The 21,627-nt window shown below is 43.4% G+C and overlaps 1 protein-coding gene across 1 annotated transcript in view; it reads left to right on the top strand.

Annotated features, from left to right (window-relative positions):
- LOC311108605 (receptor-type tyrosine-protein phosphatase kappa-like) overlaps window positions 1–21,627 on the top strand; it is a 203,821-nt gene that overhangs the window by 47,145 nt on the left and 135,049 nt on the right. Inside the window, exons 2-3 of the mRNA XM_084151268.1 lie at window positions 68–190; window positions 8,292–8,563. Of these exons, the coding sequence (XP_084007394.1) occupies window positions 68–190; window positions 8,292–8,563 (395 nt within the window). The remainder of the gene's footprint in view (window positions 1–67; window positions 191–8,291; window positions 8,564–21,627) is intronic.

The following is a 21,627-nucleotide window of genomic DNA, read 5'->3' as shown; positions in this document are numbered from 1 at the left end:
AAACAATGTTATTAATCGGTAATATGGGGTTAACGAAGTAAATTAACTAATTTTTTTGTCCTTCCAGGTGGCTGTACATTTGACGATGGCCCAGCCCAGTGTGACTACCAGCAGGATCCCTACGATGACTTTGACTGGACCCATGTCAGCGCACAGGAAGTGCCATACTTATCATCTGAACTGCCTCAAGGTGAGACTAACTCTGCCACCATGTCCACAAACCTAATGAACGTTGTCCCCTTCCTGCACTGTGTTAGGCAAACATGACCAAGGCCACCACACCAGGTTCCCAACACCTGCTATGTAGAAAAACCAACAGAGGTTTTTTTAGACTCATATTTGCAGCTAAATGGGCAGGGCCATCTATTTAGTGCTTCCAACGTGAAAACAAGTGAAGTAGAATGTTGGGCTAATGTGTAAACTGACCAGAGTAAGTGTAGCTGATGAGGGAAATGCAGAGAGCTGCTCCTTTCGGAGAGAAGGAAGAAATGTGAAACAATGAATAGATGGAAGGAAATTAATCTTAGGGTCTTGCTGGTCTTCTTTGTCTTTGTTACTTCCCACAAAGCAGTCTTAATTCCAGCCTTTCACAATTGTAATACAAACGTTTTTTCATTTCCCGGGGAGAGAGAAAAAGCTTTGTGCGCCGCAGCAAAATGTCTATTTAGGTTTGAAGACTGTCATACACGGAACAATTAAGGTTTTTAAATAAGATCAGGGAAGGCGGCGTGGTGAGTGCGTGGAGAGCATGGGCCCTGTGACCTTGTCTATTCACCTCTCCACAGCTTAATCACTTGCATTCAGACAGGAATGATGTGCATAGGAAATTAAAGCATTTCACTTTCAGCTAAATTGCCCAATTAATAAGATCTAAGGTAATTAATCATGCAAGGGAACAGAAAAGGTAATCAGCAGATTGTCTGAACAAGGTTGTGTCCCATTACAATGTTCCACAATAAGGCAGCCAAATGCCTTTGTCTGGCCCAAAAATGATGGCTGGGCACATTTAACAAAACGACTTGACCAGAAACCAGAAATATCTGGTTAAAGTTCTCTCGTAGGATTTGAGGAATTTATTATTGCACTTGTCACTGTAGTGTTAACAGATGGCATGAGGAAAAAGCAATAGCATATAACATGTCTAACAGGGATCGTTCTGGCTCTGAGGATCTTTATCCTACCATTGTTGGAGGATGACACACTAGTATTTTGTTTTCATTTGTTCCTCTGTGGTGGTTAACTATGTCAGTTATGTTGAATCACCTAGTTTCTCAGGTAGAGACGGTGCAGTGAACATTATAGCAAATGTTTATTTAATCTAAAGAGGAGGAATGAGTTGGCTTCCATTCCAATGGGAATTAGTTCCATTACCGGGCCTGTCGGGTTTGTTTGAAAATACGCAGTGGCAGTGATAATGAGAGAAAATCATTGTTTCATTCATCATGACTTCAAGCGTGAACTAAAGCAGGTGGAATGATTATCTCGCTAGCGAAAAAATCCTCACCTTTTTGTAAACCCCTCTTGTAAATGTGCTGGATAATCAATTACTTCAGAGAGACTTATGTACTGACCAACTAGAATATTCTCACATTGCGGTTGCCTGAGAAGAATGTGAGGGGTTCTTTAGCTGAGATCCTCCATATTAGTAGGTGAAAGGACATGAGGTTGACTGCAGGACCACTCTCTACCCCCCCCCCCCCCCCCCCCCCCCTTCATAACAAAGCAAACAGACCTCCAGTATGATTTCATCAGCCTCCAATGTTTTCCAGCTAGCAACCAGATCTCGCAAATGAAATAAGCTTTATCATAAAGTAGCTTAACATATTTTCTCAGCCAGGGTGGATGAAAAACAAACCCATCAGGAGTTGCCTTGCCGTGGTCCTCTGTAGCTCAGCTGGTAGAGCACGGCGCTTGTAACGACAAGGTAGTGGGTTCGATCCCCGGGACCACCCATACACAAAAATAAATAATGTATGCACGCATGACTGTAAGTCGCTTTGGATAAAAGCGTCTGCTAAATGGCATATTATTATTATATTATTGCCATGAGAAGATAACAAGTGCTATTTACCACGCAGAAACCTTTCGTCCTTATCTCTCTGAAAACCACATTTTGATTGACATTTTGGGAAAGGTTCAGTCCAAGAACACGCCTCTAAACAGGCATTCTCAACACTGAAAAACAAATGCTTGAGACTCCCTCAATCAATATTCATTTGGAGCTGTGCTTATAGTTTGGCCCTGGTGCGGTTAGGCTCGGCTCAGGCTTGGCTCAGTGCTGTGCCAGTGTCAGCCCCTGTAGTTCTATTTAGCCTCCCATTGGAGATGCTGAGTGGGTGTAAGGCACTTACTGCACCATTGTGTCAAACCCCACGCCTCTCTCTCTGAGTGCTGGTGCTACTGGGTAGACCTACATCTCCCCTGTTAATACAGGCTCATCCCTAATGTGAGGCAGGGCAGTGTATTACGAGGTGAAGCCTGTTTTTTTAGATTAGATAGTCCTTTTAAAAAAGCATGGTTTGATTCTGCCAGCGGTTGAGGCCATGATTGGTGACAGCCATCTTGTACACTGGCATGAATCTGATGACAGCCATCTTGTGGACTGGCATGAATCTGATGACAGCCATCTTGTGGACTGGCATGAATCTGATGACAGCCATCTTGTGGACTGGCATGAATCTGATGACAGCCATCTTGTGGACTGGCATTCATCCTCTGGATACCTGACATTGATGTGAAGAAGAAACCTCTGCTCTAAAATACATATTTATTTAATATTCCGACTTTGGATGAGTAATTGTTAAGTAATAGGAAAGAAAATTATACCCTGTTACATTCAGTTTTAGTATTGTACGTCTAAATCTAGCAACGATATTCTTCCCATTAGTCTTTCTTGGGTTGTTTTTTATACTCTTTCTGAGCAAAAATAATCTCTGTATGACCGCTGATATAGAAGCAAACTTGGATAGAAGGATGGAAAATAAGTAGGATTTTTACAGTTGGAAGTTGGAACAGAAATGGCCACGTCAACAACAGTGTGCCAAGTCTGCCAACATAACAAGATTCCACTTAGTTGGGGAAATCGTTTTTTGACGGGGTGTTGTTATTGGGGTACAGTAGTACAAGTTTTTTTTGGTGTAGTTTTGTTGGTAGAGTACTATTGTCTGTTTTATCCCTATTTTCGTCATTGTAACTTTAAAAACCAACTCTGTGGTTGTGCCTGTTAAATACTTATTTTTTTTTAAGCAATGGCTTTTTTCTGGCCACTCTTCCGTAAAGCCCAGCTCTGTGGAGTGTACGGCTTAAAGTGGTCCTATGGACAGATACTCCAATCTCCACTGTGGAGCTTTGCTGCTCCTTCAGGGTTATCTTTGGTCTCTTTGTTGCCTCTGATTAATGCCCTCCTTGCCTGTTACGTGAGTTTTGTTGGGCGGCCCTCTCTTGGCAGGTATGTTGTGGTGCCATATTCTTTCAATTTTTTAATAATGGATTTAATGGTGCTCCGTGGGATGTTCAAAGTTTCAGATATTTTTTTATAACCCAACCCTGATCTGTACTTCTCCACAACTTTTCCCCTGACCTGTTTGGAGAGCTCCTTGGTCTTCATGGTGCTGCTTGCTTGGTGGTGCCCCTTGCTTAGTGGTGTTGCAGACTCTGGGGCCTTTCAGAACAGGTGTATATATACTGAGATCATGTGACAGATCATGTGACACTTAGATTGCATGCAGGGGGACTTTATTTAACTAATTATGTGACTTCTGAAGGTAATTGGTTGCACCAGATCTTATTTAGGGGCTTCATAGCAAAGGGGGGGGTGAATACATATGCACGCACCACTTTTCCTTTTTTTTTCTTTTTTTTTTAACAAGTTAGTTTTTTAATTTCACTTCACCAATTTGGACTATTTTGTGTAAGTCCATTACATAAAATCCAAATAAAAATCCATTTAAATTACAGGTTGTAATGCAACAAAATAGGAAAAACGCCAAGGGGGATGAATACTTTTGCAAGGCACTGTAATGTCTTTAATAAGCTTTTGGGATAGGCCCATTCAGGATTCATGTTTGTGGCCTGGCATCTGAACCTGGTTGAAACAGCTAGTAACATGTGGAACAAAGTCGTCCAATTAACTCATTCCATATGGTTAGTTAAAATGAAATTACCCAACATGCTACTTCTTCTGTTTCAAACTCTGCTTGTTACACTCGCATCAGATCCAACAACATCAGATCCTTTTAAATGTGCCAAGCTCACCCACAGGTTAGGGACTATTCCTCTTTTGTTTCAGAATGGTTCGTTCAGGTTGTTTCTGGCTGCCATCATTTGGTGTTTTTTTTAAAGAAGGGGTCGATGTATGACAGGAGTGGATTGTGGGAGATCTGTGAACCTCCCTGTGTGATTTGTGCTTGCTTGCCTGCCTGATGGTGGGTTGGTTGGTTGGTTGTGTACGAGTGAAGAGGACCTCCATCATTCACTCTCTGTTATACTGCTCCATGTTTCTTTCATGTGCTGCTCAGCCTCAGCCAGCACTGCAGCTCAGCTCGGCTCGAGCTCGGGCTCCACCGTCATTAGTTTCAGCTCTTGATTAGACACCATTGCCAATCACCGCATTAGAATAATCCAGACACATCAAATAAACACAGCTCCCTCCCTGTTGTAAAAAGCCTGTCTGAATCAGGCGATATGACCTTTTACGAGCTTTGTTGGGTCTTCCCTGCAATCTGATCGCTCCGGCATAAGCAGAGAGACTTCTAGCTCACTTTCTCTTTGTTCCAGATAAACATTGAGGAGCGACCCCCCCCCCCTCCCCCCCCCCCGAAGAGAATGAGCTATTCTACCTTTTGAGAATCTCATATTTCAGCTGGGTTTATCTGGCCCAGAGTTGATGTAGACTGATAGCAGGCCAGGCTGAGTTAGTGAGAGAGAGCCCTGAGGGCTTGAGCTCTGAGTGAGATAGCAGGCTTAGGCCTTCCCCTGTTCCCCAGGCCAAAGGCTTTATCAGATCCAATGTTCTGGAGTGCTGCAGAGGAATACCACCACATCACTAGTCTGTGGCACTCCCTCCCCTGACACTATTGAGAAACCAGTGCTTTATGGCAGAGCAGCGCTGTATTCAACTCAACACCAGGGTTTGGCCCGATCTTAATTGCAGGTTGTTGCTTTTTAGAAAATGTAGGTTTGTAATTTGTCGTAAAGCAGTAGTTGAGGGGAGGCCTGGTTTCTGGTGTTTTCAGCCCTGGTTTAAGAGTGGACTCAGCTGCATCCTGAAATACTGCTTAGCCTTCATTGAGACACATTGCTTGATCTTGGTTTGTCATCATGTCATGCCTCAAGTAAAAAACGCCATTCTAAGGGGCCTAAGTGGTTCTTCCGACATTAAATGTGGAATCAATCATAAAACAGACACAATATATTTACTAGACTGTGACCCATAGCAATTTGCATTGAGACACAAGTGACCATTCATGTGTAAAATGATACGGTGGATCACCATAGTCATTTCACAAAGCCACTTTACTCCTGACCCCTGATCACCATGTTGTTCATGACCTGGTTTGATAAATGGGTGTTTACCCAACAATTACCACAACAAGGACGGGCCATATGGGTAGAAGCTGCTCACATTCTCTGGAAAATAGTCTTTCTGATGCAGATTGGAGACGAGTGGCTATTAAACTGACAGAAATGTGTTCCCTGAGGTGTTTCTCCTCCCAGGGCTACCTCAGGAATGGTTTTCAACACTGTACATTCAACACACCTTTCAGCTCATTGAGAGTCCGGGGGTTGATGTGAAAGACTTACATGTAGGCTAAATGAGTGCATATGTGTTGTGTAAAGTTGAGCGTAAGGAGTGCAGTTTTCAAACATTAGGATAGTGCTTTTTGAGGCTGTGTAATTCAGAGAGATGACAGACTATCATGTTAAAGTTTTAATTTGGAGGCACAAACAGAAGAGATGTGGTGAATTTGTTTGTTTTGAATCTACCTGAATCAAAGATGATTTCAAACGCTGTTTAGCAAATTATTCCCATTACTACCATTTTCATTATTGCTGTACGATTATTTCCCTCTCAGAACAAAGTCCAATGATTTTTAATAGGAAAAAAAGTATTGATTTTGTTCATCTTTGGACTTCCTATGTTTGAGCTTTAGTGGGGAAGTGAAATAAATAAATAAAATCATAGTTTTGCGAAATAGAATTGCCAACAGCTTTTGACTGTTGGCAATTCTGTTGCCGTTTCTTTCGTTTTTCCTCTGACAGCTTGCTGATCGCTCTCTCATAAAGAAGTAATGCATGAGAGAGAAACAGACACGTTTCTTCACGTTTTTTAGGCCTCATGTTTATTTTGTACCTTGATGAGAAACACTGCCTGGCCTGGAACGGTTAGTCAGGGAGGGGGTAGGGAGGGGGAAGAGGGGTGTTGAGAGGGGAGTGCCGATCACCTAGCTTTGGAGAGGTAGGCTTTCTTTAAGTTTTCCTAAAACAAACTTTGAACAGTCAAACTCCCATTGTTCCCAATGACAAAAACTTGCCTTTGAACACAAACCATTTCTTAGGTCTTTGACTGAAATGTTTGGAAATGTATACCTTTCAACGATTAGCTATTCGTGAATGGGCTCCCGAGTGGCGCAGCGGCACTGCATCTCAGTGCTTGAGACGTCACTACAGACCCCCTGGTTTGATTCCAGGCTGTATCACAACCGGCCGTGATTGGGAGTCCCATAGGGCAGCGCAAAATTGGCCCAGCGTCGTCCGGGTTTGGCCGGTGTAGGCCGTCATTGTAAATAATAATTTGTTCTTAACTGACTTGCCTAGTTAAATAAAAAAATAAAATAAAAATGCAAATTTCCAAAAAGCTGTTTGTTGTACCACAAATCAAGAAGATGTATACCACTGCAGCACTCCAAAGACCCTCCTGTTTTCTCTGTATTTGTCCTACCTAGATGAAAGCAGATCAATCATTCAGACCAATGCCTTGAAAATATTGTCCACTTCACAGCAAATCATCTTCATTTAAAAAACCCAGCACACATAAAACACTGCCAGATGGGTTCCTAAAATATTTCTTACAAATGTATCTTTGCTTGGAGCTATACACGCGATGTTGGTTCAGAGTTTTCTTGCAATATGGATAATCAGAACTGAGCTTGAATTGGATTCATTGATTTGACAGGCCTGAAAATGGTGAACAGATGTACTGTTTTTGTGACAAATGGTTATTAAATGAGGCCTTGGTGTCTTGCTTAAGGGAATATCAGCAAAACTGATTCAAATCATGCAGAAGAAAGCTTCCAATAGGAATGCAATTTGATATTTTGATTTGACAGGCCTGAAAATGGTGAACAGATGTACTGTTTTTGTGACAAATGGTTATAAAATGAGGCCTTGGTGTCTTGCTTAAGGGGATATCAGCAAAATATTGGAAGAAAGCTTCCAATAGGAATGATATTTGATGAACAAAAATATAAACGCAACATGCAACAATTTCAAAGATTTTGCTGAGTTACAGTTCATATAAGGAAATCAGTCAATTGAAATGAATTAATTAGGCCCTAATCTATGGATTTCACATGACTGGGCAGGGGCACAGCCATGGGTGGGCCTGGGAGGGCATAGATCCACCCACTTGGGAGCCAGGCCCACCCACTGGGGAGCCAGGCCCAGCCAATCAGAATGAGTTTTTCCCTACAAAAGGGCTTTATTACAGACAGAAATACTCCTCCTTGACAAAGGATCAAATGCTAACTAACAGGGATGTAAACAAATCTGTGCACAACATTTTAGAGAAATATGCTTTTTTTGGTGTGTATGGAACATTTCTGGGATATTTTATTTCAGCTCATGAAACATGGGACCAGCACTTTACATGTTGCATTTATATTTTTGTTCAGTGTAGTTTGTTCCTTCAAAGGTAAATTACCTGCATTGAACTCTACATGGACATGTTCAAAAAATAATCTTATTTGTTCTCATTTAGTGGATCAAACTGTATTCAATCAATTAAATGTCCTTTGAAATGTTTTTCTTTGTTTGCTCTTTACCCAAAGTTTGCTACTAAGAAACATCCCACTGGGCACAGATGTCAATTCAACGTCTATTCCATGTTGGTTCTATGTAATTTCATTGAAATGACGTGGAAACAATGTTGATTCAACCAGTGTGTGCGCAATGGGATTGGACCACTTAAAGTGGAGTGGGAAACACTTAGCTCGCTGAACGTCTGACTCTAGGCCCTTCTTCTCTCCATGTCCTATAATGCCCCATCTTCTCTTTCTCCTATCCCCCCTCAGGTTCCTACATGATGGTGGACTCCTCCCAGCACGATGCTGGAGAGAAGGCCCGCATTCAGCTGCCAGTAATGAAGGAAAACGACACCCACTGTATTGACTTCAACTACTTATTGTACACCCAAGATGGCTCCAGCCCGGGGACGCTGAACATCCTGGTGAAGGTCAACAAAGGTCCCCTGGCTAATCCCATCTGGAATGTGACTATCTTCACCGGGAAGGACTGGCTCCGGGCTGAGCTGGCCGTCAGTACCTTCTGGCCTAACGAGTATCAGGTACATAGACCCTACACCACTGCATTACCTATTAAGTTTCAATGTTTGTTTGCCACGTGCACAGGATACAACAGGTGTAAAACAGTACAGTGAAATTCTTACTTGAGAGCTCTTTCCCAACAATGCAGTTATTAATAATAATAATAATAATAATAATAATAATAATAATAATAATAATAATAATATAGATAAAATAGAATAAAATGCTAGTATCCATCTGGGGCCATTCAAATGTCTGAGTAGGAGTGCTGATCTAGGATAAGTTTTTACTTTTAGATCCTAGATCAGCTCTCCTACTCTGAGACACTTTATACATATAGACCAAGGCCTCTGTAGCAGTGATATTGAGATTAACCTATTGGCTGTATGTCTCTTGTTCACTGGTCTGAGTGAATGTTAATTTATGTCTATGTTAAGGCTTGGGAAAATTGATGATCTTGAATTGTTATTTTCTTTACCACTCACAATTATATTCTCCAATTAGTCAGGATCCGGAAAATAACATAAAGAATATAAATGATGGTCGTTTATTTATTAAAATAATTATTATTGAGAGGGCACGGGCAATGAACTGATTCCATATCAATAGGAATTAATTTCTCAAATGTCATATTGATTGTGATGCGTCTAATCGTCATGAACATAGGCAAATGCATAGTTCTCCAAATGTCAGTGTGGTCATTCAATTGATTTCTTGTTTATTTATTCATTTTTATTGCCTATTCATTTTGCTCCGTTTTGGGCAAATAAACTGCTTAACTAATTGTTGCCTCCCTTAAATTATTACCTATAGTATAATGTCATGCATAATCATGCACCATGAATAGAAAAAGTGGTTAATTACTCCCAGGTAAATACTTTTTTTTTTAGGAGGAGTGTAAATTGGGGAGTGATTATGAATCACTTAAGATTAAGATCATTAATCCTTCCTTAAAGTCAGATTTACAACTGATAAGCAAAGCTCTCAAGTAGCCAGCTCTGTAATGAGAATGGATAGTTAAGGAGGAGGTATGGAGAGGGGAAGAAGACCTACAGCACTGTTCTGCCCTTGGGTTCACCTGTCAGGGATGTGGTCCTAAAATAAGGAATGACTGGTACTAATAAGTCCAACAACACACACACATAGAGGCACGCACACATGCATGCAAACACACACACAGAGTCACACATACATACACACACACACACACACACACACACACACACACACACACACACATACACACACAGTAATGAGGACTTGGCTTGTAGCAATGTGGCTGAGTGGAGCTCAAGCTAGGTCACTGATTTATCAGTGTTGACCGGGACTCAGGACTCAGGAGTGGATACTGGGGCACACAGGCAATGTGTGTGGCTGTGTATGCCGGAGGGGCCCGGCAGGATAGCTGCATATCACTCTGTCCCATCTAAAGCCGGTCTGACAACCCTAACATCCCAGCCCTAAGTATGGGTTCTCAGTGAGGTATTCAGGGGTGACAATCCTAACTGCCCAGAGCTATACCTCTGAAAGGCTGTGAAACAGGAACAAGGGTGATAGCCAGGTTCTTTATCCTCAGAGTCCTGTTAATCGCTGCTGCTGCCGCTGCTGCAGCTTATAACATAAGCGGAGGCAGGTTTTATTTCCCTTGCAGTTCCCCTCCAATGTAACCATGCAAGATGCCGTAAATGACTAAAAACTGATTTGAATATTCAGAATGCATGTTGATTGATAAGAGCGGAGACTTTGAAAGCTAAAGACGTTGGACTAGATTTAGTGTGATTATCAAATGGCCATGTACCTGGTGTCCTCTCTCCTTTCGCCTCTTCTCCCTCTCTCCTTCCTTTCGCTCTTCAGATACTTTATTTATCCGCCTTTTGGAATGGGATTTGATTCCGTAAGCTCGCCTCCCTTTCGTTAGCATTTTGCTGTCTCCTCTTCTCTCTGTGTGGTTAATGAAACCCGTGGCCTGTCATGTCACTAATTGGAAGGAATTAATGATTCAGTACTCTGGTCAACACATCATCTAGGAGTGATGGGGAATTTTAAGTGGCTGGTGCGTATTCTTATTATTCCAATCAGATTTGAGTTTTTTTTGGTGTCCTTTGCCCGTGGTGTCAGAGCTAGATTTGTAAAGGCCTGACATGCTGTCATGCTGACATTGGCTAGTGTAATTGGACACTCCTGTGTTTCCACATGCGTCTGTGATGACACTTTGCTGTAATACCAGAATAGTAGTGTAGTCAGAGGTGAGAGATGAAATAGGACCATTCAATTCCATGAGCATGTTATGACATGTTTAATTTGATAAAGCATCTGAAAAGATAAGGAGGTGTACATACATTGGAGTGAGCTATTGAGGAATAGGAAAAGAGGCTTGGCCACAGGTGTGTGTGTGCTTGTGTCTTTGTTTCATTGTAGATGGTTGCCTCTGCTGGTCACAAGTAGTCATTACATTTTTTATATATTCTAAATTAAGCACATTTTGTAATAAGTGCATTGCACACATCTAGATTTTCAATTTATTCAATCAAGATTATTTAAAAAAAGGGTCCATCCATATATCCCATCATCAACTCATCAATTTAGTATTTTTCAGTGTTGATTCATAACTCTAGCTATTTTACAAAAGCAGCTTACTAAAACAGTATAAACCACATTCGGGTAAAACAAATACTTTTTTATTGTAGGCCAGAGATTTAGTGGGTGACTCATCAACCCATTTTTCCTCCCCTGCTGAAAGACATTTTGCGTCTCCCACTGAGCTGCTGTCTTCCAAAAGGTGTGCTGGGAAAGGATCCCCTCATAGACACCTGACAGCCCCACACCCCCATCCCGGATCCCCTGCAGAGAGCGGAGCAAGCTTAGACATTTCAGCCTGTAAATTAGACTACACACAGGGGATTAGGGATCATTTAGCCTGTAAATTAGACTACACACAGGGGATTAGGGATCATTTAGCCTGTAAATTAGACTACACACAGGGGATTAGGGATCATTTAGTCTGTAAATTAGACTACACACAGGGGATTAGGGATCATTTAGCCTGTAAATTAGACTACACACAGGGGATTAGGGATCATTTAGCCTGTAAATTAGACTACACACAGGGGATTAGGGATCATTTAGCCTGTAAATTAGACTACACACAGGGGATTAGGGATCATTTAGCCTGTAAATTAGACTACACACAGGGGATTAGGGATCATTTAGGAGAGCAGTGCGTTTATAATTAATAGCCTCTAATATCAGAGGTGAGAAACTAATGAAGCATTAGGGCCAGTGCCAGCGTGTCTCTTTCTGGTTCTCTCATTCTCTCCGTCTCTCTCGCTTTCTCTCTCTCTCTTTTTCTTTCCCTCTCTGAGGCTGCTGTTTATTTTATGTTTGTCTGCATTTCTCTGAATCCACATCACTTTGAACTTTGGTGTCTTTGTCACCTTTGATTTGACAGCTGGTCATTTTGTGTGTAAATATTGTCTGTTACTATAGTGAATCATGTGATTTTACCTTTATAATAGGTCTTTATTTCTGGCATGTGCATTTAAATAAATGACTAAATAGGGTTGATTAAACATGTCATAAGGAATGGTTAATGATATGTTAGAAGTGAGATTACATACTTTCTGGGGAGTGTTAAACATAGAATATTTTCAGGTATTATTCCAGAATGGAATGTTAGCAGCTGAGCACACATTAGTGAAATGGTCATGCATGTGTGATGTATCAATAGAGTATTTGTGTGTCTCTTCAGACAATGTTGACTAATTTCCATGGATACTGACCTAAATGGCCTTACCTGCTGTCCAGAGCCGTCCGCTCTAGTTGTCTTCAGGGGTGTGTGCTCTTCTTCCTAAAAGTTTTAATTAATGGAGTGGCAAGTGAGGTCTTACAGGAGTGTGAGTCACAAGGAGTGTGAGAGAGGGCAAGCCACTCCTGGTTGTGTACACTTGGTGTGGGTGGGGGTTGGTTTGTGCAAATGTGTGTGTATGTGAGTGGAAAGGAAGGAACATGTTGTTGGGGAGAGTTGAGGTCTGAAGGCTGAGGGCTGGCATCTCTTGTCAAGATCGTTCCACCTCCTCTCGTCAACCCTCCACCCCCCGTTCCCCCTCATTATCTTGGCTTTCTGCCCTCCCAACTCAGACTCATTCCTGACTCTCTGACTGTGTCTGAACCTATAGATGGCCTGCAGAAGGCTGTGTGTGTGTGAATGCAGCCCTCCTGTTGAGTACAAATAACAGGTCTTATCATGACAGTCCATATCTGACCTCTTGGAAGGTGCTGACTGTGCTACATTGAGTTAAATTGCATTCTTGCACCGAGGGCTTTCTCCAGCCGGAGCAGAGCGATGCAATAAATTCATTAGGGTCATTTAATTAGTGTTAATGACACACTCTTAAGATGATTAACATGATTAGAGCCACACTCGCTATGGATTCTAGAGTCTAATTCTTATTGAAGTGAAATGAGCCTGAGCCCTTGAAAAGACTTGAGTTGGCCCTTCCATTGTGGTCAGTGTTGATTCTATATTCGGTAGATATCCTATCCCTGGTTTAGTGGTTTGATTTTGGTCATTTAATTTGTTCTCAGTTAGCTACAATCTGAGTGAACATCTACACACACTACAGGCCTCTCCCCTCCCTCCCTCTCATCACGCTTCAGACTCGATCTCTCCGAGTGCAATCACTCTAATTTGGCCCCAGCCATTGATCTGAATACGGAAACAATCAATGTTAATAAGGTAGAGTATCACTTTTGTACCTCAAAACATTTTTTATGTTTTCTGAAGCCCCTTACTTCATTATTGTCGGGACTCTCTGCCGTATTAAGGTAATGTATGGCTTAATCAGCGCTTATGGAGATTGCTCCTCCGCCGGCATGCAGCGGGTGAAATGATACATTGAAATTGATCACAAAAAGCTAGAGATTACTCTTCAACTATGAGGGATGCGCCTCCTATGAACCGCCCTGTGAGGAATCATGGGAGGGAGTCTGAATCCAGAATATATTGCTTCTAATGGGCCATCCTGGAGGAGAGAGAGAGTCTGCGCAGCAGTGCACATCCCATCGGAGACCTTAAAACAGGGTGCTGCATCTTACTTTAAAGGCAGACATTTCAACACATATTTTATTTTCTCCCCCCGTAGACATAATGAGTGACATCTCCCGGACTGCTCCTGCGGAGAAAAAAAAGGCTTTTCCCTTGTCACATTTGTATCAATTGTGATATTTCTTCTGACAGTGTTTACTCTGTGAGTGCTGTGGTAATGATCAGCGGAATAAATGCAGATGGGTGATGGGGGGAGGGTTGTGTAGATCCTCCAGCAGAGTGTCTCTCCTCCTCTCCTACTTTCCTCCCTCCCTCCCTCATCTCCTCTCCAGGCCTCTCTCTCTCTGGCAGGTAAGGTGATACATCCCCCCATGTGATGAGTGGGTGACTGGCAGACGGATTGTGTGTGTGTGTGTGTGCGTGTGTGTGTGTGTGTGTGTGTGTGTGTGTGTGTGTGTGTGTGTGAGAGAGAGAGAGAGTTCGCACGCGCGTCTTTGCATCTCCAACAATGTTTGCTGTATATTTCCAAGTCACAGCCGTAGTTTGTTTAAAGACTCTCGAGGATTGAGTATCATTTTCTGATATTCCTACTTGGGTTGGTTGCATATGTGCTAATATTGATAAGCAGAGCTCTTTCTGGAATCAATGGATCAAGTTGAGAGAAAAAATTAAATAAAGAATGCCTTCCTCTCTCTCTTCCTCTCTCTCTCTTCCTTTCTCTCTCCCTCTCTCTCTCTCCCTCTCTCTCTCTTCCTCTCCTCTCTTCCTCTCTCTCTTCCTCTCCTCTCTTCCTCTCTCTCTTCCTCTCTTCCTCTCCTCTCTTTCTCTCTCTTCCTCTCTTCCTCTCTCTTCCTTTCTCTCCCTCTCTCTCTTCCCCTCTCTCTTCCTCTAATCTCTCTCTCCCTCTCTCTTCCTCTCATTTCTCTCTGCCTCTCTCTCTTTATCTCTCTTTTCCTCTCTTCCTCTCCTCTCTCTTCCTCTCTCTCTTCCTCTCTCTTCTCTCTCTCTTGCTCTCTCTATTCTCTCTCTCTTTGCAACTCTGCCTAGTAGGTCAGCATCCCGGAGTCGCCTCTTCACTGTTGACGTTGAGACTGGTGTTTTGCAGGTACTATTTAATGAAGCTGCCAGTTGAGGACCTGTGAGGCACCTGTTTCTCAAACTAGACACTCTAATGTATTTGTCCTCTTGCTCAGTTGTGCACCGGGGCCTCCCACTCCTCTTTCTATTCTGGTTAGAGCCAGTTTGCGCTGTTCTGTGAAGGGAGTAGTACACAGCGTTGTACAAGATCTTTAGTTTCTTGGCAATTTCTCGCATGGAATAGCCTTCATTGCTCAGAACAAGAATAGACTGACTGATTTTCAGAAGAAAGTTATTTGTTTCTGGCCATTTTGAGCCTGTAATCGAACCCACAATTGCTGATGCTCCAGATACTCAACTAGTCTCAAGAAGGCCAGTTGTATTGCTTCTTTAATCAGCACAACAGTTTTCAGCTGTGCTAACATAATTGCAAAAGGGTTTTCTAGTGATCAATTAGCCTTTTAAAATGATAAACTTGGATTAGCAAACACAACGTGCCATTGGCACACAGGACTGATGGTTGCTGATAATGGGCCTCTGTAAGCCTATGTAGATATTCCATTAAACATCAGCTGTTTCCAGCTACAATAGCCATTTAAAACATTACAAATGTCTACACTGTATTTCTGATAAATTTGATGTTATTTTAATGGACAAAAAAATTGCTTTTCTTTCGAAAACAAGGACATTTCTAAGTGACCCCAAACTTTTGAACGGTATTGTATATTATTCACTTGCAGACCACAGAAGTGTCTAGTATGAATTTTTGATAGAACTGGGTTACAATCACCTTCCGGAGACATTTGAAACCCCACCTCTTTAAGGAACACCTGGGATAGGATAAAGTAATCCTTCTACCCCCCCCCCCCCCCCCCCCCCCAAAAAAAAAAAAAAAAAAAAAAAAAGTATAATTGTAAAGTGGTTATAGGGTGAATGCACCAATTTGTAGTCGCTCTGGATAAGAGCGTCTGCTAAATGACGTAAATGTGCCCTTGAGCAAGGCACTTAACCCTAATTGCTCCTGTAAGTCGCTCTGGATAAGAGCGTCTGCTAAATGACTAAAATGTAAATGTAATCACAGTGAACAAATTGATAATATTGAGCAAAAAATCTATTACAGCTTCCCCCCTCTTTCACACACACAAACACAAACACACACACACACACACACACACACACACACACACACACACACAATAACCAGCCTGGATGGCAGGAGTTGCTGACATCATGGTTGTATGTGCAGCGCATGCAGGTCCAGCCCAGCTGCAGTCTCAAATCAAATATTATTCGCCACATGCTTCGAAAGCAACAGGTGTGGACTAGCAGTGAAATGCTTAGTTACTGGCCCTTCTCAACAATGCAGAGATTTACATTTACGTCATTTAGTAGACGCTCTTATCCAGAGCGACTTACAAATTGGTGCATTCAACTTATGATAGCCAGTGGGACAACCACTTTTTTTATGGGGGGGGTGGGGGAGGGGGGGTAGAAGGATTACTTTTATACTATTCCAGGTATTCGTTAAAGAGGTAGGGTTTCAAGTGTCTACGGAAGGTGGTCAGTGACTCCGCTGTCCTGGCGTCGTGGGGGAGCTTGTTCCACCATTGGGGTGCCAGAGCAGCGAATAGCTTTGACTGGGCTGAGCGGGAACTGTGCTTCCGTAGAGGTAGGGGGGCTAGCAGGCCAGAGGTGGATGAACATAGTGCCCTCGTTTGGGTGTAGGGTCTGATCAGAGCCTGAAGGTAAGGAGGTGCCATTCCCCTCACAGCTCCGTAGGCAAGCACCATGGTCTTGTAGTAGATGCGAGCCTCAACTGAAGCCAGTGGAGTGTGTGGAGGAGCGGGGTGACATGAGAGAACTTGGGAAGGTTGAACACCAGACGGGCTGCAGCATTCTGGATAAGTTGTAGAGGTTTAATGGCACAGGCAGGGAGCCCAGCCAACAGCGTGTTGCAGTAATCCAGACGGGAGATAACAAGTTCCTGGATTAGGACCTGTGCCGCTTTCTGTGTAAGGTAGGGTCGTACTCTGCAAATGTTGTAGAGCATGAACCTGCAGGATCAGGTCACCGCTTTGATGTTAGCGGAGAACGACAGGGTGTTGTCCAGGGTCACGCCAAGGTTCTTTGCACTCTGGGAGGAGGACACAATGGAGTTGTCAACCGTGATGGCGAGATCATGGAGCGGGCAGTCCTTCCCCGGGAGGAAGAGCAGCTCCGACATCCACACTGATATGTCTGCCAGACATGCAGAGATGCAATTTGCCAACTTGGTATCAGAAGGGGGAAAGGAGAAAATGAATTGTGTGTCGTCTGCGTAGCAATGATAGGAGAGACCATGTGAGGATATGACAGAGCCAAGTGACTTGATGTATAGAGAGAATAGGAGAGGGCCTAGAACTGAGCCCTGGGGGACACCAGTGGTGAGAGCACGTGGTGCAGAGACAGATTCTCGCCACGCCACCTGGTAGGAGCGACCTGTCAGGTAGGACGCAATCCAAGCGTGAGCAGCGCCGGAGATGCCCAACTCGGAGAGGGTGACTTCCGACTTCCGTCTCGCTTCCGCATTGTCTCCGTACTGCTGTGCTGTTTGTTGCTACTTGGCTACCTGCCAAACTATTCACGTTTTACTTTTAATAAACGTTTAATCAATCTCTGTGTTCAACAAATTTACCAACTTTTTAGTTTTGTCCTCACTCATCTTTTTTTCGTTAAACTTTTTCACCCCGGACGTTTATCCCGAGACAGAAGAGTCATTTTCCTGTGCGTTTTAGCTGCCAACTTTACGTTATTTTCCTTTTTTCCATCGCAACTTTTTTCCCTTATTCAACTTTTTCACTCCGGACGCTTTATCTGGACATGGTTCATCAACATCTTCAACAGCCGAAGCTAAGTAGTAACATTAACATGATGTCTTCTAATTGCAGTCGCTGTACTCATAATATACAGGAGAATTCTCGCCTTACGGCGAGAATAGCTGTGCTACAAGCCCAGCTTCAGACGCAATCGTTAGGCAAGGGTAATATCAGTGTAGGAAAGGAAGAAACAGCGTCTGTGCCACCAGTAAGTACAGACAGTAACGTCAGTATAAATCCCCCCGCACAGTCCCCGCAGCCGGACAACTTTCTCATGGCTTCTGGAGGGAAATACTGTTGGAATGCTCAACCGGTGTCGCTCATTCAGCCGACAGAAACCTTCAACCGGTTTTCCCCATTATGTAGCGAGTCGGAGTCTGAGTCTGAGTCTTCTCTAGTCTCTACTCCTCCCGTTACGGGGTCTGAGACTCCGAAGGCTCCCACCATTAGCTCTGACAAATTGAAAACCCTAGTCATTGGCGACTCCATTACCCGCAGTATTAGACTTAAAACGAATCACCCAGCGATCATACACTGTTTACCAGGGGGCAGGGCTACCGACGTTAAGGCTAATCTAAAGATGGTGCTGGCTAAAGCTAAAACTGGCGAGTGTAGAGAGTATAGAGATATTGTTATCCACGTCGGCACCAACGATGTTAGGATGAAACAGTCAGAGGTCACCAAGTGCAACATAGCTTCAGCGTGTAAATCAGCTAGAAAGATGTGTCGGCATCGAGTAATTGTCTCTGGCCCCCTCCCAGTTAGGGGAAGTGACGAGCTCTACAGCAGAGTCTCAGCACTTAATCGCTGGTTGAAAACTGTTTTCTGCCCCTCCCAAAAGATAACATTTGTGGATAATTGGCCCTCTTTCTGGGACTCACCCACAAACAGGACCAAGCCTGACCTGCTGAGGAGTGACGGACTCCATCCTAGCTGGAGGGGTGCTCTCCTCTTATCTACCAACATAGATAGGGCTCTAACTCCTCTAGCCCCACAGTGAAATAGGGTGCAGGCCAGGCAGCAGGCTGTTAGCCAACCTGCCAGCTTAGTGGAGTCTGCCAATAGCACAGTCAGTGTAGTCAGCTCAGCCATACCCATTGAGACTGTGTCTGTGCCTCGATCTAGGTTGGGCAAAACTAAACATGGCGGTGTTCACCCTAGCAATCTTATTAGGATAAAGACCTCCTCCATTCCTGCCATTATTGAAAGAGATCGTGATACCTCACATCTCAAAATAGGGTTACTTAATGTTAGATCCCTCACTTCAAAGGCAGTCATAGTCAATGAACTAATCACTGATCATAATCTTGATGTGATTGGCCTGACTGAAACATGGCTTAAGCCTGATGAATTTGCTGTGTTAAATGAGGCCTCACCTCCTGGTTACACTAGTGACCATATTCCCCGTGCATCCCGCAAAGGCGGAGGTGTTGCTAACATTTACGATAGCAAATTTCAATTTACAAAAAAAAAAATATGGCGTTTTCATCTTTTGAGCTTCTAGTCATGAAATCTATGCAGCCTACTCAATCACTTTTTATAGCTACTGTTTACAGGCCTCCTGGGCCATATACAGCGTTCCTCTCTGAGTTTCCTGAATTCCTATCAGACCTTGTAGTCATAGCAGATCATATTCTAATTTTTGGTGATTTTAATATTCACATGGAGAAGTCCACAGACCCACTCCAAAAGTCTTTCGGAGCCATTATCGACTCAGTGGGTTTTGTCCAACATGTCTCTGGACCTACTCACTGCCACAGTCATACTCTGGACCTAGTTTTGTCCCATGGAATAAATGTTGTAGATCTTAATGTTTTTCCACAAAATCCTGGACTATCGGACCACCATTTTATTACGTTTGCAATCGCAACAAATAATCTGCTCAGACCCCAACCAAGGAGCATCAAAAGTCGTGCTATAAATTCTCAGACAACACAAAAATTCATTGATGCCCTTCCAGACTCCTTCTGCCTACCCAAGGACGTCAGAGGACAAAAATCAGTTAACCACTTAACTGAGGAACTCAATTTAACCTTGCGCAATACCCTAGATGCAGTTGCACCCCTAAAAACGAAAAACATTTGTCATAAGAAACTAGCTCCCTGGTATACAGAAAATACCCGAGCTTTGAAGCAAGCTTCCAGGAAATTGGAACGGAAATGGCGCCACACCAAACTGGAAGTCTTCCGACTAGCTTGGAAAGACAGTACCGTGCAGTACCGAAGAGCCCTCACTGCTGCTCGATCATCCTACTTTTCCAACTTAATCGAGGAAAATAAGAACAATCCAAAATTTCTTTTTGATACTGTTGCAAAGCTAACTAAAAAGCAGCATTCCCCAAGAGAGGATGGCTTTCACTTCAGCAGTGATAAATTCATGAACTTCTTTGAGGAAAAGATCATGACCATTAGAAAGCAAATTACGGACTCCTCTTTGAATCTGCGTATTCCTCCAGGGCTTAGCTGTCCTGGATCTGCACAGCTCTGCGAGGGCCTGGGATCGGGAGAGACACTTAAGTGTTTTAGTACTATATCTCTTGACACAATGATGAAAATAATCATGGCCTCTAAACCTTCAAGCTGCATACTGGATCCTATTCCTACTAAACTGCTGAAGGAGCTGCTTCCTGTGCTTGGCCCTCCTATGTTGAACATAATAAACAGCTCTCTATCCACCGGTCTGTCCTCCGACAAATCAACTGTACATTTCGGTGTTCCTCAAGGTTCCGTTTTAGGACCACTATTGTTTTCACTATATATTTTACCTCTTGGGGATGTTATTCGAAAACATAATGTTAACTTTCACTGCTATGCGGATGACACACAGCTGTACATTTCAATGAAGCATGGTGAAGCCCCAAAATTGCCCTCGCTAGAAGCCTGTGTTTCAGACATAAGGAAGTGGATGGCTGAAAACTTTTTACTTTTAAACTCGGACAAAACAGAGATGCTTGTTCTAGGTCCCAAGAAACAAAGAGATCTTCTGTTAAATCTGACAATTAATCTTGATGGTTGTAAAGTCGTCTCAAATAAAACTGTGAAGGACCTAGGCGTTACTCTTGACCCTGATCTCTCTTTTGACGAACATATCAAGACTGTTTCAAGGACAGCTTTTTTCCATCTACGTAACATTGCAAAAATCAGAAATTTTCTGTCCAAAAATGATGCAGAAAAATTAATCCATGCATTTGTTACTTCTAGGTTAGACTACTGCAATGCTCTATTTTCCGGCTACCCGGATAAAGCACTAAATAAACTTCAGTTAGTGCTAAATACGGCTGCTAGAATCCTGACTAGAACCAAGAAATTTGATCATATTACTCCAGTGCTAGCTTCCCTACACTGGCTTCCTGTTAAGGCAAGGGCTGATTTCAAGGTTTTACTGTTAACCTATAAAGCGTTACATGGGCTTGCTCCTACCTATCTTTCCGAGTTGGTCCTGCCGTACATACCAATACGTACGCTACGGTCACAAGACGCAGGCCTCCTAATTGTCCCTAGAATTTCTAAGCAAACAGCGGGAGGCAGGGCTTTCTCCTATAGATCTCCATTTTTATGGAACAGTCTGCCTACCCATGTGAGAGACGCAGACTCGGTCTCAACCTTTAAGTCTTTACTGAAGACTTATCTCTTCAGTAGGTCATATGATTGAGTGTAGTCTGGCCCAGGAGTGTGAAGGTGAACGGAAAGGCTGGAGCAACGAACAGCCCTTGCTGTCTCTGCCAGGCCGGTTCCCCTCTCCACTGGGGTTCTCTGCCTCTAACCCTGTTGCAGGGGCTGAGTCACTGGCTTGCTGGTGCTCTTTCATGCCGTCCCTGGGAGGGGTGCGTCACTTGAGTGGGTTGAGTTACTGACGTGATCTTCCTGTCTGGGTTGGCGCCCCCCCCCTGGTTTGTGCTGTGGTGGAGACCTCTGTGGGCTATACTCGGCCTTGTCTCAGGATTGTAAGTTGGTGGTTGGGGATATCCCTCTAGTGGTGCGGGGGCTGTGCTTTGGCGGAGTGGGTGGGGTTATATCCTTCCTGTTTGGCCCTGTCCGGGGGTTTCTTCGGATGGGGCCACAGTGTCTCCGGACCGCTCCTGTCTCAGCCTCCAGTATTTATGCTGCAG

This window comes from Coregonus lavaretus (assembly GCF_964263955.1).
Source record: "Coregonus lavaretus genome assembly, chromosome: 33".
In the NCBI taxonomy this organism is placed as follows: Eukaryota; Metazoa; Chordata; class Actinopteri; order Salmoniformes; family Salmonidae; genus Coregonus; species Coregonus lavaretus.
The sequence above is the reverse complement of the archived record's forward strand: the minus strand, read 5'-3'. Positions and strand labels throughout refer to the sequence as shown.